At 41.4% G+C, this 19,707-nt stretch overlaps 1 protein-coding gene across 1 annotated transcript in view; it reads right to left on the bottom strand.

The window, feature by feature from the left end:
- The window catches only part of MYOM2 (myomesin 2), a 586,141-nt gene that overhangs the window by 34,289 nt on the left and 532,145 nt on the right, over positions 1 to 19,707 (bottom strand). The window contains exons 29-31 of the mRNA XM_085610818.1: positions 13,772 to 13,885; positions 10,197 to 10,284; positions 9,852 to 9,890 (exon numbers count right to left, since the gene is read on the bottom strand). Of these exons, the coding sequence (XP_085466944.1) occupies positions 9,852 to 9,890; positions 10,197 to 10,284; positions 13,772 to 13,885 (241 nt within the window). The remainder of the gene's footprint in view (positions 1 to 9,851; positions 9,891 to 10,196; positions 10,285 to 13,771; positions 13,886 to 19,707) is intronic.

Here is a 19,707-nt window from a genome sequence, read left to right as displayed (position 1 = left end):
GCACTTGTAAAAATGAATTAAAACTGTGACGCTAACACAAGCTCTTAAAAACGATTGAGAATATATGAACTATGTGCATTTGTCTCAAAATATGACTGGAGCATTTGAAGAACCTGATCAGAGTGGAAGAATTCAGAATCCTATGTATTCAATGAATGTGCTTAGAAGACAATTATCAAAGAGTTGTTGGAGTCCTCATTAATCTAAATGGTTTAAGATGCCATTCCTACATCAATTCACAGAGTAGTCAGACGTATAAAATACCCAAGTGGACTACTGAATAGCAGTGTTTATCCGATAGACCCATTTGAAGACAATTGGCAGCACTCCAGTGTTGAAGCGTGAGTCAAAGAGGAAAAGGGGTTGAGAAAGAAAAACACAGTAACCCATCTCAGTAGTGGGTACAGTGCTCCGTCTTGTCTGGTAATTTGGATCCTTATTTTGTATAGCACAAAAATATTCAAAGCTTGTTAGAATATCTTCTGAAATAAATATTATGTGCTAAATAAAATCTTCAAATATATTGCCCCTTTTAAATTGATACAACAAAATCCACATCCCATGGAAAAATATTTTAGTAAATGTTATTTGGGAAACCGTATGTATGTCAGGCAATACGTTTGTACATGATAGTCTGACATGCAACTCTCCCCAAGCCTACATGTTTAGTGGATAGAAGTGGATATAAAGATATAATGGTCAACACACAACACTTTGTGCCTTTGAGGCTCTTTATCTTGCAGGGGTAAATACAGCTGGAATCCTAGCACTACCTCATTGCTCATCAAATATCAACTACAAAGAGCTCACTAGATCAAGGACTGACAAAACCCAACATAGCTAACTCCTTTCCATCGATATCAGCAGGCCCCTCTCAGACCTTTTCTCATCAATATAAAGATACTGATAGCCCCACCCTTGGCCAATAATGCTCCTTTGCTCTATCTGCGAGAACGCTGTGCTGAAGAGGTATAGATACTTAATAGTCAGAATCAGAGAAAGAGCGAGTTCTCAGTGCATCCAACAACGGATCTATTCTTTGACTGCAAAGTTACTTTACCTTGGCCATTAACTCAGCTCATCCAAGGTTTTGGTGCCATCACGGAATTAAGGCTTGAGTTAACTGGTGCTGCCTACCATTGATTGCTTATATTACTAAGTGGATTCTATGACCTGACTATTCCGGTAATGAGTTGCACTAGTCTCAAACTCTAGCCTGAACATATTGAATTTCGCATTCCGAGCTGCAGAGCCTCCTTGTGTCTTCCTGACTGAATTTTGAAGTCAAAAAGAACAGATGAATGGAATGCTGAACAATTTCAGTATTGAAGGGAAAATGACTTGTAATTTGAGAGTGGTTCATTTGTATGAGGTGTTTCAAAAAGGGAAATTCATATATTTCTTATAGCTTTTTTAACTAAAAATAATTTAAGAGTTATGAATTTTCTAGCATAAAGCTTTCTTCATAGGGCCTAGAAATAATCAGGGACTTTTTGCAGGGATCCATGAATTAAGTTCAACTAAAAGAATTAATGAAGAACGTAGTCCCTTTGGTAAAGTTTGAGTTTGTGGGTTGATTGTGATTCTCAATTTATGACTCTTGATTCGAACGTTGAGTCTTTAAGGTTATCTCTCAGAGGACACTACAAAAATGTCAATTGTGCTTATCATGCATGTTAGACGTTTCTTATAGCCTAAATGTTTGAAGTTGAAGCCTCTTAAGCTTGGGTTTGTCCTGATGAGAGCTCTGCTTAATCTCAAGATGATTCTATGACTACAATTTCAATTTGTGCAGTTTTGATACTCCTCCACTCCCCTGATATATAAATTGAGCTACGGTGTAAAATTCAGCATGGGGATGACCTTTTATAATGGGGACTTGATGGTAGGAGGTTTTCCTTTATTTATAGTTATGTGGGAAGGCTGATTCCTTTTTATTTGTTATTGGTTCTCGCTAAAATGTTACATTTTTTAATGCCTTTATAGTAAGTGGTCTGTCAGTTGGAGGTATCTCTGCCAATCATGCTTTAGACCTACTCTGAGGCGGACAGGTGTTCCATTACACCCCTGTTTTTGTTTTTCTAATGAAGATATGTTTGTGATATCAGGTGTCCTTCACTATTACTGCAATTACTTGGTTTTGCTCTCCCAGAATACTTTCCTGTGCAAAAGTGAAGTCATGGTCTAGTTATTTGTCATGTTTGTTGCTGATTCCTTTTTTTAGTCTTTCTATTTTAGGGATGCTTAAAGCTTTAGCACCCCAATTGCTTGGATGGATTATACATTTTGCCAATCAATTTGCTTTTTCCGTGTTAGAATCCAGCAGACCCCATGAACTATTGCCCCAATTTCCCATCTCCCCTCCCGTCAAAAATCATGGAAAAAATTATTAATATGCTGCTAGCCCAATTCATCCTCAATAATCATCTTCTTGACCCACCTTAGTTTGTTTTTAGACCTGGGCATAGTACAGAAACAGCACTAATTAAAGCCACAGTGGTGGTAAGGGCTGCACTCGACAAAGGAGGCTCCGCAGCCCTTATCCTCCTCGACCTTTCTGCAGCCTTTAATATGGTTGATCATAAGACCCTGATCAACTCCCTGGCAGAATTAGGTGTTAAGGACTAAGCGTTGTCTCTTCTGACAGCTTACCTGTCCAGTAGCAAACAATCAGTAGCTATGGGCTCTTACGAGTCTGTGCCTTTTTCAATTCCTTGTGGGATCCCTCAGGGATGCTCGCTTAACCCCACACTTTTTAACCTCTAAGTTTCTGAATTGGATACTCTTATCAAAAGCCTTGACTTTGCACTTACGTATTATGCTGATGACACTCAATTAGTTGTGTCAGCCTTCAGCGATGACCCTGGAATTTCCACCCCCTTCCAGGACTGTCCAGGAGAGCTACTGGCTCATGGATGAGCGTGCACTGTCTGATGCTGTACCCAGGCAAAACAGAAGTGATTACATTTGACAAGCTTTCTCCAGTCTGGTCTCCCTCTTGTTGGCCGGCTCATCTAGGCTCCACCCATTCCAGTACCCAAAGCCAAGAACTTGGGTACACTAATTGACATCAGCCTTAGCTATGGCATACAATTATCAGCTGTAGTCTCTTCATTCTTTTACACCCACAGAATGATAAAAAAAATCCTCCGGTACATTCATGCAAATAACAAAAAACAGTTATCATCGCTCTAATACTAACCAAACTAGTCTATTGTAATGGCCTCTATATGAACCTGCAGGAAAAACATACCAACAGACTTCAGATGGCACAAAATGCAGAAACAAGAATATTAGAATTGTCCATATTCCATTCAATTTCCCATGGAATCCGGAAGATTGATTGGTTCCTGGTGAGAAGTTGGATTAAATTCAAAGCACTTTGCATTGCCCATAAGGCACTTCACAACACTGGCCCCGAGTTTCTGAGAAAAATCTTTCATTGGTAAGTTCCTAGAAGACCACTGATCTCCTTTGACGCCAAAACATCCACGACTCCCAGATTCAGGAAAGCTAACTGGGGTGGAAGTAGCTTTGTCAGGAGTACAACCAAACTTTAGAACACTCTGCCTCACCATATTAGAGACATCACTACCCTGCTTGCCTTCAGGAAAGAGCTTAAAACATGGCTTTGCAGAATTTAATGGCATTTCAGGTCATGCTCAAGTGCAGTTAGCGCCAAGACTTCTCAAGGTAAATGGGCGCTCTATAAATTTTAAATTTATTAGTCAAATTGCAGTTGCACTTTGTTTTCAGGGATTCGGTATACTGGGAAGAGTGTGCAGGCGGTCTCTTAACATTTACTACTGTGTTTCTAGCCAGTATTTGTTCCTTTGCTTCCCAATTTGATTTGAGCTCTCCATGACCTGCATGTCTTTTTGCAGATGGGAGGGTTTTTTCTTAGTTCTGGGTCAATATGTGTCTTGGACCACATCGTATTTTCTTTTCTTTCTGTAATTGTGACTTCTATCCTCTTGGGGGTCCTTCTCTGTGTGTTACTACCAGAAAAGTTCAGGTTTTGTTTACATCCTGGCTTCCCTGTTATTTAAGATGTCTAGTTGTTTTGGAATTAAGTTTGTGTGGGTTATTTTGTCAGAGGCGCTTAATTGTTCCTAGTTTACAGGGATGCTGTTCCTTGATTGTGGTATATGGGGTCACTCTCTCTCTAGTGGATGTTGGGCCTGTTTTCAATTTCTTCCAGCTTTTCTGGTTTCCCTTAATTGGAGTGGGGGGAGAAGGAGGTCCTCTACCACATTTTTGTCCTCTGTATGCTGCTAGATTGCTCCCATCGGATTGGACAGTTAATGTTTTCATTCTCATTTTTGGTTCATTTTTGGTTCACTCTGCTTTTACTTTTTCATGCCACTACTGGATCTTCATTGCATCTGTCCCTTACGCGGACAGTTCCAATACACAGCCTTGGACTCATTTTATTTGAAGGACTGAAGTTGTTCATGCTTACCATGTTTCACTTGTGGATGGTCTCTGGCTGTTTCTGATTTTGCTTGAATGCATCCTCACATAGGGACTGATTATGAAGTCTGCCCGACACTGTATAGGTCTGGAACTGGCCGACCATAGGTCAGCAGTTCTGACCTCTCATTTTGGATGCCACCACCCATAGGGTGGTCAGAAACATCCATTTCATTATGGCAGTTTGTGCAGCGGGCGGGAAAGACCCGCAGCACAAGATGCCATAGTGAAATGGAGGTTTGTAAACATCCCTCACCGTGTGGCATGCACCCAAAGTCATTTTCCGACAACCTTTCCATATCGGAAAGGCCAACATGGAAAGGCTGTAGGAAAAAGACATCATAATCCAGACAGCGGAGCCGCAATCATTAGGGGATTATGAGCATTTCTGATGCACCGACTGTCCATCCAGCCGATGCCTCCGCCCGCCGCATCATAATGCAGATATCGGTAGGTCCCACATCATAATCAGCTCCTTAGTTAGGACTGGGACAAGGAAGATGGATGAGGAAGTAATGACTTGATTACTTTCCTGTAATCTTCATTACTTGGCGTCTAAGTCTTCCTTGTCAGAGTCTAGAATCACTCCCTCCCACATCCCATAGCAGCGCCCAACCACAGTGGTTGTCTTTGGTATGTATCAAGAAAAATAATCACATACAAAGCTTCTACTTATAGGCTATGGAAGGCAATTCTGTCTCCTAATTAAGGCAAACTTTGCTCAGTTAGGACTGGCACTGGTAAGATTTGGACTGGGAGAAACAAAGATTACAAGTAAGTAATCGAGGCTGGGACAAAAGTGAACCAAATGCATTTAGCTTCTTAAGCAGTTTTTACAATAATTAATCAAGTCAACAGTATTTGATCAAAGCCTTTTTTATTTAAAAATTCTATACAGAGCATTTTAACAGAACATGAATGTGTTGTATTTTTTTTTAATAGGTGAGATGTGAATTGGCAAGTGGATGTTACCAAAACTTAATTATTATAATAATGTCAGTCCAATGGAATTTAAAGCTGTTTATTGAGTAGCATAAAGGCACCGCCAACAATGTCAACTCACCAGTTCAGCTCCCAGTCACCAAATAATTACATTAGAGCCCACTATGATGGAGACAGTGAGAATTCCTGGCATGTGCTGACTAAAACATTTAAAGTCACAATACAACAAGTTAAAAACAACACATCCGCCTTAATCAACAATATATATATAGGGAACAAATAAAACAAAGCAACAGAAATCATTGCCAGTGAAACTGACACCCCCTTGAGTGCTCTTGAGGTGAAAGCAACTACTCTCTCCTCACTATCCACTACCTGGGACAGTACAGCTCCAACGCCTTGAGACTTGCATCTGTGGTAAGGATCATCTTGAGTTTGTGTCAAAATGTCCCAAGGTAGACATCTTGCTAATCTCTGACTTGATTGACACAAACACTTTATCACACTCCTCCGACTAACTGAAGGGCACCTATTATTTTAGCAATGACCAGATAGGTTCCACCACACTCACAAACCCCTTCACAAACTTCACGTAGAACTCTTAAGAGTCCCATAAATTACCTTGCTTGCTCCTTGTCAGTAGAACTACTCTCAGCTAGTTCCAGTTTAGGCAGAATGCCCTCACCCGAAATTACATGTCCAAGATAAGTGACAGATGTGACTCAAATCTGGCACTTTTTCTTTTTCACCGTGAGTCCCTATGCAGCCAATCTCCTCAACACACTCCTCAACATACTATTGTGCTTGCACTCATCCTTGCCATAAATCAGTATGTCATCTTGAGAGAAGAGGACATTAGATACATCACTGAGTACATCTTCATAATTCTTTGGAAACAAGCTGCCACCGAGGCGTACCGGAACAGCATTCTGACAAAATTGTAAGCACCTTGAGGTGTCACAAAGGAGGTCCAATGTCTTGAATCCTGATGTAGTCTCACCTGACGGTGGGCAGATGAGAGATCTAACACATTGAAAACTTTGACCCCCTTCAACATGGTGATAAATTCTTAGATATTAGGGAGTGGTTGGTGGTCCACCCAGATCCATACATCATTCAACCCATGCAAGTCCACATGCATCCTAGTGGTTTTACCCCTAACCTTGGGTGCCAAAACTACTGGTGTCAACCACTCGGACAACTCAATTTCTACAATCACCGTTATGTCCAAAAGTCTTTCTAACTCGTTCCTCAGTGATTCAACCATCATGTTGGGTACTCTGCATACTTTATGTATACATGGCCTAGGGCTTCTTTTCAACATGCTGTGATGTTAAAAATCTTTAGGCAGGCCTACCTTATCACTAAACACTCCAGCAACTTTGTTATGGAAACGTTCCTCATCACCAGAGTTGTCAATGACCATGACTTGATCACATGGGTTGTAGGCATTGGGATTCAAAGTAATTCCCAAATAACGTTGGTGCCTCCATCCCGACAGGTTGTTTCCCCACTTTGCTAAGTAGACATTTCCTATAGTCTCCCTGCCTTTGAATTCGATCTTACTCACAACATACCCCAAAACCTCAATCCGTGACCCACCATATCTAACCAGATTGATACCCAGGGGAAGCAATTGCACTTCCTCATTAACACATTTCTCATCCCACAGTTTCTTCCTAATCATGGTGAAAGTAGAATCTAAGTCCACCAGTATCACAATCGTTTTTCCACCAATCTCAATTTCACATTCAGGCATAACCACTATGTCTGCATCCACCTCACCACCATCATCACTCATACCCTGGACTGCAGTCCGCAAATTATCAAAAACATCTTCCACTGTTTCCACCTTTTCAGTGCAGTTGCACACTCTTGCATAGTGCATTTGAGGTCACATCTCCTGCAAACTGACATCTTAGCTCAACAGTTCAGACTGTTTGATAAATGTGCAAAACCGCCAGATCTGAAATATTTGAGTTCATGTATATCTGGCGAATTTTTCAACCTTGCATTGGAAGATACCTTCAGAATGTTTCCCCCACCACCTTGAAATGCTCCCTCTTCACCAATCTCATGACTTCTACTGATTTGTATGGAAATGTTGTCCTGTGTCACAGCACCATTCCTCATTTCTTTCACACATCCTTACATGTTCTCCATTCCCTCAACAGTGGCAATGGCTTCTTTCAGCATTGGATTCCTAGACAGTAATTTCTTTTGCACTCTGTTGCATATTCATGCACCTCACCAACTGGTCCCTCATGAGAGAGTCAGTCAGTTCTCAAACTCACAGGTGCGAGCCAGTGTTTTTAACAATGCGATGTAGTTGCCTATGTTTTTATTAGGCTCCTGTGCACTGGTAAAAAACTTGTGTTGTTCTAGAACCACATTAATTTGTGGGCCAAAGTACTACTCTAACATCCCCATAGGCATTTCAAAAACATCAGAAGTATCTCCGTCACCACTGCCAACTGGTATTTCATTGATGCTCTCATATATGTTGTGCCCCTCAATCTCAAGATTATTCAGTAGTATTGTTTGTTTCTTGTGGGCTGAGAATTTCTCCCCTCCACTAGCTAGGAATCAAAGAGTTTTTCCACTTTTTCCAAGGTAGCATGGGCACCCCCTTCACTGACAAGAAACCTGGGGGCTGCAACGTCCTGCTGACCGACATATTGGGGAAGTAGGTAAAAGCAATGAGCTAAATGAACACAACATGTACTAATTTTCATCCCTGCATGAAATCTCACAGTTGATATAGCCACAGTAAGCACAGATTCTCACCAAGACACCAGGCAGCTGCTGAAGTCATGCCACAACAGAGATTGCAAAGATTTTCTCCAATTAGGTTTGACTTAATTCAAAGAAGAAAAGCGGTCATGCGCGTCCTCACAATAACTAGGAGTGGTGAAGGTAGTGAAACGTGGCACCTGAATGCGTTCCTGCCAGGCCGATCGACTGAGTACAATACGTGTCCCCAAAAGAAGATGGCAGGCTATGCGGCTATGCTCACGACATCATTACATTAATGTGATGACTTACACATGCTCCCACATGCGTGTCCTCAGCAAGATCGAGAAGGATTTTGACAACTTCCACTGCCTGCAGCTGCTTTGCTCATGGCTCCTTGACAACAGTGACCGGCCTCTACCAAACCTCGCTTGGACCGCCGACACCTGTGCTTGTGGTTCCACCCGCTCCTGAAGCCTCACAGCCAGCACTGCACGCTTGAGCCACAACAGCCAAGTACAACGTGACCAAATTAACACAGCGTTTCCCTGAAACCTCCCCCACGTTAGTCCAAGGTAACAGTACTACCAAAAATAAAGTTTACCCTTTTAAATGTTTTGTGAAATCGAATCGTGGAATCAATCTTCAGTAAATTACTGAAAAAGGCACAAGAGTCCGTAAAGTGAGAATTGGTGCAGTGCGCTTGACCCCAATCAAACCTTACTCATCGCCAGTATTATAATATCAGTCCCATGGAATTTGATAGCTGTTTATTGAGTAGCATAAAGACACCACCAACAATGTTGTATCTCCAGTTCTGCTCCCAGTCTCAAACTGCTTACCATGGAGACTGTGAGCATTTCTGGCATGCGCTGACTCAAGCATTTAAAGTCACAATACAACAATATGAATACAACAGTAATCTTATGCTTCATATTTCAAAACGAAGTCAAACATTATTTGCCTAATCCAAAAGTATTGCTAAATATGTTTCCTCCTTTGACCCCATGCAATGTTTTATGCAATGTGACTTATGATCAATCTTGAGCAAACTCCATGTTGGAAATTTTTCAAATTCTAAATATTCAACAGTGAAAATGGAACGCCCTTTTTGCGGGAAACTGAACACTTGTGCTTTGTACCTGTAAATGATGTTTTCAGTGTATTGTTTTACCGTAACGCCAGATCATGCTTGACTGTGTCACGCGCTACTCTTTCTCAGTCACCCACCTGATGCATATACTTTGCCTGTGAATTTTCGTGTCTTCACCCTTGGATAAATTTAGTGAAGGGTCTTGACTTTGCTGGACATCATTGTGGCAAAGTGTATAGCGCCAAGTTCAGCAGAAGTGAGGATTTCCACTGCAGGATGTCCCATAGTGACCAGAGCTTGTATTGCTGTGAGCCTGTAACCCATCCGAACTCTTCAGGAGATAAGATGATAGGCAGCGAGGCAGCAAACGGTTTGGGGAGTGTCATGGTGGTTCTGGAAGGGGATGTGCCATGGCGAGGCATAGTAGGGGCTGAGGCAGGCACGCTATTAGTTACCAACCTTTGGTATCCTGCTGTATAGCTCATTATACCTTTGTAAGTTCTCAAGAGGTTTGACTACAATCTGACCTGAATATTACAATTTTCACAGCAGTCACTAGTGACGCACATTAATGCAAATGTGTAAATCTGAGCAACAAACAGCTACTCACCACAAACTCTGCTCATCTCGAGGATTATATCTTCGAATACTAAGGGAAAATAGTATAACATGTTATATTCAAACCGAAACTGGATAACGGACGATGCTTAAATAAAGATTACCCATGAAAGTTAACCAATGCCATATGTAACCACTATTATTCACACCCTTTTTGTTTGTCACTATAAACTGAAAGTGCAGCTCTGCAGAGGTTTCTACGTTTGCTGCATTCAGCAGTCCACACGCACAACAACGTCAACAACGTCATTTTCAATAAATATACTTTAAGGACTTAGATGCATGCATAACATGTTATCGCAGAGACTAGACTGCATCACACGTGGTTATTCTGTACCTTTTCCAGCAATTTCAAGTGTAGAAACATCTTGCCCTCTGTCATCCTTCAATGTTGCCTTATACACACCTTGATCCTTCTTCGACAACTGGAGAAACACAGCATTACAAAGATGCATTAGGGGGATTATATTTGAAGTGACACTTTGACTTCCAAGTGTGTTCTAGTCTTATTAAATTCATGGAAAACGGGGGTGAAGTCACTGTTGGTCAGCATAATGCGACAACAATGGCACAGAGTGATGAACCCAGACTGAGTTTGTTGCTTTCAATTCTGCTTTCCAAGATACACGCCTGATTGCTCCAGTGAGAGCCTGCGTTTTGAGGAGTGGATCAAGAAGCAGTTCGTAAAGAAAGGTACTTTCTTCCAACTGGAATTCACAAAGCATATAATCTCAGTATTAATCAAAAGACTCATTTGTGTGAACGGATAGAAAAAATATTTATGTGCAGGGTGCAATGCATTATTCGTATGTTCAGTGCAAAAATGTATGCTGCATGCGATTATGTACGGGACATGGTCGGGCATTGGCACACTCTGGCTTGAGTTGCACCTTTTTGGATCGCTCCCTGTTGTTAATACTTGCAGCTGCAGATATAGATGCTATTCCATGACTATCATGAGTGCGCCCAAGCGTCCGAGCGGGAGGGAGAGCTGATATTCTGTCAGGTATTCTCATTTATATATTGTCTAAAACATCGCCAGTGAGTCTAGAGTAGTCTTTTTATGCCTGAACCTATAGAAACAGACCTGGCTCAGGCTGCTATTCTTAGCGCATGCGATGGCCTTTATTACACTTACACCTACATCAATGCTGCCAAATCCACATGCTGCATTGACCAAATATCCTCCCTTAACTTTACTCTCAGAGATCATCATGAACACTCAACTCCCTCCGCTTTTCTCCAGGCTCACCATTGCCTTATTTGATCTTAGCAGTAGCACCTTTTCATTCTTCTTCTCTTACGCAATATCTACCATTAATAACGCACTCTGCAAGTGGACTAACCCACCTCCACTCTCTTATACCCAATCTACAATCACCTGCCACTCAATACAATTTGACTAAGCTCATATCACTAAACCTGTCAGTAAACCCAATATTTGACTGATTTGACCCTTTCACCCTTTAACCCTCCAAATATTCATACTCTTAGTCCTCTCCTCCAATGTTTTGACCGAGGTGATCATCCTTCCATCACTAAAACAAATGGCTATAGACTTTTCTTTCCCATCCAGTTAGTCAGTTGGCTCTCTAATCACTCATCGTGTGCTTCTCTTCCTACATCTTACTTTACCCACTTTAATATGGCTACAATGACTTGACTCTAGTAAGAGACCACCTGAGAGGGAACCCAAAGTACTTCTACTTTGCTCTTCAAATCATTTTCCTTTGTTCCTTCAGATTTCTGTAGTCTTTGGTATTATCAATAAGACTACAATATTACGGACTTTGACTTCCTTAATCTATCACAGGTAAAACATTATAATGATTCTAATCCTAGCTTTATAGTTGCTGTTTCTCACTCTCCTGGTGATTCTCATACCACAAACCCCCAGTCTACTGGCTGTGCCCAAACGTTCAGACCAGGGGAATTTGATTGTTCTCTCTTCACTACCTACCACTGTGACATTGCCCCCTCCTTTACATTCTCTTATCAGTTTTATTTTGACGCCATGTAGATTCTTTGTTTCTCATGGTCCTGGCACTTTGCAGAGATAGAATCTCTCATGTTACTGCAGTTAGATGCTGGAAGCCTCTGAGCTCGTTAATGCTCAACCCTTCTAAAACCCAAAACATTTACTTCTCTACATTTCTTGATCCCACTAACTTTACCATCTCATCAATTATCAGTTTCTTAAAGTGCATTCATTCTTGGCTAGTTATTTAGGCTTTGTGATTAACAATATAGCTTACTATCATAGGCTGTACTATTGTTTGTAAGCCTGATGAGTCTTGCTTTATCTCTGCAGGGATGACTCTGATCTTTAATTATCTATAGCCTTAGGCTATGTGGGGCAGAGCATAGGTAGTCCCAGAATTTAAAAAAATTGTCATGCCTTTTTTTGTAATGACTCCGTTTGGGTGGGTACAGGTAGGGCTTGATGAGATCTTGATTTATGTAGTGTAGTTCCTATAGCATAGTAATTACATTTGTAGAGGTATTCATTCGCTTGATGCAGCAGCACAGTGTTTTTTTTATTGATGCTCAGCACTCTACTATGTAAAGGGTGACAGGTTGAAAGAGTGTGGGTTTATAGTGATGGCTATATGAGAGTGCTTTTTTGTGTCATGAGTAATGCCACCTGTATGGTATATGAACATGAATTTACATTTTCAACTATTGTAAATAATATACAAAAAAATCACTAAATTAATTTAAACGTTTGAGTAATTTACCTTTTTGAGTAAGTTAGCTACTTTTCAGAATTCACAAAACCCAAGAGCAAATTTACTACAAAAGAGTAAGTTAAATGTGTCTTGTGTGTGTGGGTGAAGTCCACCCCTAGACCCCTCCCTGACACTCTCTAAACTCCCAGCCATGGCCCGTATAGGGCGTGCCACTGGGCAGTGACGTGGGGCGGGGGAGGGGCAGGGTGGGGGATTGTAAAATGCGGCATATGGATGATTTCAGGTAAGTAACGGAAAAAAAACGAATTTCGTTGCGCGCGCTGCATCGGCAAATGCGATGCAGCGCGCGCAACAACATTTGTTTTTGTTTTTTTTTTCGTTACTTACCTGAAATCGTTCATATGCCACATTTTACAACCCCCCCACCCTGCCCCTCCCCTGCCCCACATCACCGCACAGTGGCACACACTAAACGGGCCATGGCTGTAAACTTCTCTTACTCCCCCCAATCCGGCCCCTTTTGCAGTAAGTCTGACCCTTTTTAGGCCTATTTCCTGTGTCCCTCCCACATTTACTACTAAAACATAACTTTACGTATGCGGAGACTCAGCAGTCAGAACTGAGAACTCTGCACACATAAACATAGGTACTATAGAGGTGTAAGCTATGCACGTAACTTGTGACTAGCAGTTTGTAGAATGTTTTGTCGTACTATAAAGTGAAGTTTCTGAATTAGACCCGGAGTTTGTGGACACCAAAAAGCAGTAATCTCATTGAAAAGTGTAAACTAACTCAATAATGTAAGTTAGGTTTGCAAATCAGGCCCTATATGCTGTTTAAAGAATAGAGTGAAGAACCAAACCCCTGTTCTTGAAAACCGATGCTGGCAGTTGGAAAGCCAGCAATTACTCTTATCTCATCCAGGTCCATATGACCTACTTCAGGTTTTAGCATGAAAATGCAGTTTCAAAGACGTCTGTAAGCCAAACATAACTGCTATTCAAAGTTTAGATATGCTGCTTTTCACAACTCGGACTCAGAATGCTACAAATTGGCCAGTCTATTCTTGTTTTGGAGATGTATAGGTCCTTGCATGCTGCTCTGATGGTTCACTTAAGATTTTCGGAAGGAGGCATAATGATAGTAAAAGCATTGCAAACCTTTCAACAGCGAAAAACATTTATTTTGTATCATCTACTTTTTTGTATTTGCTATGCTTTACCTTTACAATTGGTAATCTACAAATTCCTTTTTGCAAATCAGGGGCCTCTTCCGATTGAATCTCAGCATCATCCCTGTACCACCTAAAAACTGTTTCTTTCTTGATGTTGGCTACCTGCAAACAAGAATAAAAATACGCACGATTATTATATTAAATAATTATCAACAGTTTCTGACCTACATTGGTTTTAGGCACTGATCACAATGTTACTTACATAGCACAAACTTGCATTAAGTCATTAAAGTTCATCGACAGAAATAGGGGCAGCCCAATAGCAAACAATTCTGAACGTATGGCTGTGTTGGACAGAAAAAACAAGTATGTTTTTGAATTACCTAGAAGCCTGACTTGATCGACGGAAAGAAATTAATACCATGATCCAGGAGGGAGCTCTCATTGTCGTTTTCAATTCGAGGGGAACGGCTTCAGTTTTAATTTCCCTGCCACCTTCTTTTGATCCTGATTACTGCAAGCATAAGTCTGGCTTGCTTATGTAATTTTTGGGGGCTAATACAGGTACGGGCTCACTGTCGGTTAGGTGGGACGCAATGATGGCATACGTTAGGGGCATCACAGTGCAGTTCATTCTTAATAAAAAAAAGGGTTTGCAAGGCAGTGCTAGACTGCTCTGCCAGTCAATTCCACAGTTGGAGATATTGCATCCTCAGCCAATAGCTACCGGAGGATCAGATGAGCAGGTCCTATACCGCAACTTAATTGAATAACGTTCTCCTTTTGGGACGGGGCTGAGAGAAAAGGTGGCTTCTAGCTATCTCAAGAATAGGGCTCCCCAATATGAGTATGGGGAAAGGGTTGGTCGAGTTCTGGCCCATCAAATGTCTGATAGAAAGACAAGGTGCACAATCCAGTGTATAAAAGGCAGCGATGGACTAGCTCACATTCATCCCCAGGCTATTGCAGAGCAATTCTCATCTTCTATCAGATACAATATAATCAGCTTCAAGCGATTAGTCTGTCTTGTCTAGGTTTATGGAATATATCCGGGGCTGCTGATTGCCATGTTTAGGGGAGTCTCAGGCATTTACACTTGAGAAAGACAACTCTGTCAGGGAAAGTGAGGCTTCTCATGTAGCCCTGCCACCAGACATTTCTAAGTTTAACTCAACATATTGATAAGGGTGGAGAAGTGCCTGTTACTTGGAACATGACTAACATCTTAGTGTTTCTGAAGAAAGGTAAGCCATCTGATGACAGGAGCTCTTATCAACCCATATCTCAACCCATATCTTTCATCAACGCTGATGCAGAGGTTTTTGCAAAGATCTTAGACACCTGGCTTGCTCCCCTCCTGCCAGTCCTAGTCCTGCAGCAGCAGCATGGCTTAATACCAGGCAAGGACACCACCAGCCACATCTATATGGCACTTGCTGCTTTTGACTGTGCAGTAAAATCTGATAAAAGAATAGGTAGGATTGTATTAGATGCTGAGAAGGCTTTCATCAGCATTGTATGGGATTGTTTATGGGCGACAATTGTAGCTTTCAGTGTGGATTTTAGTTCTGCTAATGGGTACAGTCATTATATAGAAACCCTTGTGCCAACCTAGCCTATGCCAGGAAATTTTCACTGCCGTTTAAGACCCATCAGGGCACCCGGCATGAGTGTCCATTATCTCCTTTTTTAGTCACTCTATATATGCACAGCTGAATTGGCAATCTGTGCAGCTGAATTAAGGAATTCAGCCATTGATCTCTAGTGGGTCTGAATTTAAAATCACCGCATATGCAGATGATGTTACTATCTTTTCATCTAACCAGTCGTGTTGGATCATATAATAGATGAGGCTAAAAGATTTGGAACATTCTCAGGCTAAAAGTTAAATGTAGCTAAAACCCAAGTGTTAATGAATTTTAAACTAGATTCCCAATTTCAGGGGTAACTTCAACAACTATATATCTGGGTGTTAAGTACTCAGGTCGATAACATTTGCAAATTGAATTATAAGCCCTTGTTACTCTCTTTCATTTCTAAATTATGGTTCAGGAACATGCTCCAGATTAGTATTTTACGCTGTTGTAATATTACAAAAATGAACGTTTTGCCATAATTTTTGTTTTTATTTTTGACAATCCCACTCCGGGTCCCAAACTTATTTTTTAAATGTTTGGAAGGCACTGTAGGCAGTTTTATATAGGGTTATAGACAGGTTAGATGTGTTATACATCTTCTAAAATTTACTTTTAAGCAGTTGATGGGTTGCAAGTTAAATTTCGGGGCAGCATTTGATGGCCACTTGCGTAATTTGCTAACAAAGGCAGAAACAGATTCCTCGGTTCTCGATTATCGACTTGCACTAGGGCCTGAATTTAGGCTATTTCCCTATAGAGTAGGAGATCTTTAGCTTTGATACACAGTGATACCCTATATTGGAATAATCTAGGCTTGGGTAAGATTAGGGGAGGAGACTGTTGAACAGCTTTACGACCTTAACGGATTCCACTAAGTCGTTGGGCTTCATGCTTCTTATGATCTCCCTCATTACTTTAAAAATAAATATTTACAGTTAAGGGATTATTTTATTTTAGGTTGCAAGTACCCAATCAAGCTGGCAGGTTCAGATATAATGTCTTGCATACATAAGACACTTAGGAATCCTCTAATTGGAACAATCTTCCATGGCTTCTGTCAGTGTAGGATCGACGATAGTCCACTACTTGCGGCTAAGTGGAGCAGGATACTTTATTCTGAGATCTTGTCATTAGAAATTCATTGTGCCCTTGAGACTGTTGATTGCTGGGTGAGCTCCATAAATCTAAAACTGCAGTAATTTAAGACCATTTGTTTTCTGTACAACACACCAGAAAGAATTGTAAAATGGGGTGGTAATCCTGGTGCTGATAAGACTAGCTGCCCTAAGTATGGTTTATCTGCAGCAGATATTCTCACATGTTTGTTACCTGTTCCACCCTTCAGGAATTTTGGGAAGGGGTGACTCAACTAACAAAATCTTGCCTTGGATTTGAAGTACAGTTTACCCCGAAGGAGATTGTGACGGGATATAAAATGGAATTAAAATGTTGCTTAAGACGACTGCTGTCAATAATAATTTTTTCTGCTAGGCTTTGTATCACCAGGTCATGAGTCTCGCCATCTCTGCCAAGGACAGCCAAGTGGTGGACCGTCATTCGGCAAATATAAGAGTCCGAATTAGCACTGGCCAAAACAGAGATCTCTGCTCTCTTAAAAGATTTGTTAGAAGTTGGGTTAGATTTTATTGGGATCCTCAGATCAATGATTAAAATAATTCTTATGACCCAATAGATGATATGCTGTGGAACGGAGATGTTTCTACTGTTCGTTTCTACTCTTTGCTATACTGGTCTTATATTCCATATACCATACACTCTGTTGTTCAATCATTGTACGGCAGGCTCGATCATTCATTTGTAATAATGTATTTGTAACTGCGCTAACTCACCACGTGATATTTTTTGTGGGTAGTATGTGTAATGATCATGTCTGACTTAATAAAAAATCATAAAAAACTAAAAATAAACCATGCTAAGAATATGGAAACTCTAAAAGAATAGATGGTTAAGTTCCTCATTCTTACACTGTTGGAAGATGGGTTATTGGGAGGTGTAGGTAGGTACTTAACACCAGCAACAAGGCCTCCAATACAGAAGTGGGTCCTAAATAGGGTCTCTATAAATTAGTCCCTTGCTCAAGCCTTGGTAGCTGACACTGAGCAATATGGCTTAACTTAGGAGACAGGCATGCAAAGCATTTAAAAACACCACTACAGTAAATAAGTAAGACACAGCACACAATACAAATCCCACACCAACTTATAAAAGTAGGAAATATTTGTATCATCAATCATCAAATGCAAGATTTGGATCTTTAAAATGACATGACAAATATGAACATCCAATGAAGGGAACCGGAGCTATGAACACCTTCTAGTGCTTAGAAACCAACAGTGCCACTTCTGGACATATGGTCACACTTGACAAGTGCAAAGTCAAAGATTGAGGCTGAATGCTATGGAGCCCAGCTCTGATATCCTTCACGGTAGACCTCGGCCAAAATTTTACCTCTGAATTTAGAACATTTCTGCAGCTTTTTCTGCACTCGCTGCTCTCCACCAGTCCAGATTTGGTGACGGCTCACTGGTTTGACTTTTTTAGGGAGCTCCCAGTCAAACTCTGAAAGTTGGACCTATAGAGCTCTTCAGTGGGATGAACCTGGAATCTGGGCCAGGTCGCTGTTGAAGGTGGCCGGCTTGGCTCCCGTGGTCGTGTCGGTCTCCTCCTGGAGCTTTTTCCCAAAAGTTTCCCAGATTTCTAGAGGTCCTTCTGGAAGATCCTCTGGGGGTTCCAGGTGTTGAAAACAGAAATCCAATGGCCTGGAATCTCCTAGATGGTCCTGGACTTCACTTCCCACAATGCACTTGGTTAACCCCTTAAAACTCCACTGGACGCACCCAGGTGGAGGAATCAGGCTGGAGAAGGGTCAGTAAAGCTCTTTTAAACTGTGACTGCAGGGAGTCTACTCCTTACTCCTTCTTTAAGCTGTAGTCCCAGACAATGCACGAGGCAGGACCGGGGGTTCAGATCAGGATTCCAGCAGAACAACTCTCCTTCTTCTTGTAGTTTCAGGCTGCAAAACTGAAAGGCTATGGAACTCTCACATATTTAATCTCGGCTTCAAAGAATCAAGAGGGGGGGCGCGCCTGACCAATGGGAAGCAGGTTGCTACCCAGGCGCATGACCACTTCCTCAAAAGTGTGGCATCTTCTTGTTCGAGGAAGCACAATTCCTCCAAAATCCATCATGGCTGAAATCTCAGCAGAGCAGCTGGAGCTAACTGAACCGACTCTCAGTGTGGCTTATTTCTATAGCTCTCCACCCCCTAACATCTCCAAATTCCTTCCTTACGCCTGCTAGCTGGCTGCGGCACAGGAGACTGGGGGTAGGTAAACCTGACATTCCCTGCCTGTCCTCTCCTCCTTTGAAGTCTCATGCTTTATGACCCCCTTCTATGCCCTGGCATTCCTGTGTAGTCACAGAGCTCTCTCCAGCAAATAGCCTCTCCCCAGGACAGCCACTTACCACCTAATCAAGGCAGTTTTGCTAAGCCTGTTAGCACTGACAAATCAGGGGAGACAACAGGAAGGCTGGATTTTGGCTTACAAACAAGAACGTGTTATAATTTGCTTTCTGTATAAATTGGGATAAATTCAAGTCCAATATATTGGATTTATCAACACCATTCTGTTACATATTTGAATGATATGTTCATATTTTCCTAGGAATAGTTATGAGTCCATAAAATATAGCCATGTTAGCCTATGAGGCCAAGTATCTACAAAGTGGATAATTGCAAATTTGCAATTTCTTCCTCACCAGGGTTTATAAAACCTCTTTTATAACGTCCCTGCTCATAATTACAGGACCCCACACCCCTTGGACACCTAAGGGAGACCCGTGGGTGGTCCTAATATGAAAAAGTGATGTACATTAATACTTCACAGTGCCCACAGCACTTAAGTCAACGTAGTAGTGACTTTCCTTCACTGGGGAAAAAATAGAATGGGCAGGGTTCATAAAACATCTTTTATAGGGACCCTGCTTTTAGTTACATGACCCGCCACCCCTGGAACACCTCAGGTAGACCTTGGGGTACACACAATGTACAAATAAAGTAGATTATCACTTTTAATGTGCTCATACCACCAAAGACGAGTTAGCAGTACATTTTTATTTTTAAAAGAAGAGGTGCAACACAGGGCTGCTTTTAAAATGACCTCAGACTCTCAGTGGTGCATGCATACAAGTACAACAAAGTCTGCTGGCCTCTAAACTGCCATGCCCTATTATATACTAGAGACTCATAGTCAGTTTTTATCCTCTTGCCCTATTATCTACTAAGGACTTTTAGGGTAGGTCATGCCATTAATAGGTTTACCTGAA

Source organism: Triturus cristatus, chromosome 6 (assembly GCF_964204655.1).
Source record: "Triturus cristatus chromosome 6, aTriCri1.1, whole genome shotgun sequence".
Taxonomy (NCBI): Eukaryota; Metazoa; Chordata; class Amphibia; order Caudata; family Salamandridae; genus Triturus; species Triturus cristatus.
Note: the sequence above shows the minus strand (reverse complement) of the source record. Positions and strands in the feature narration are given on the sequence as shown.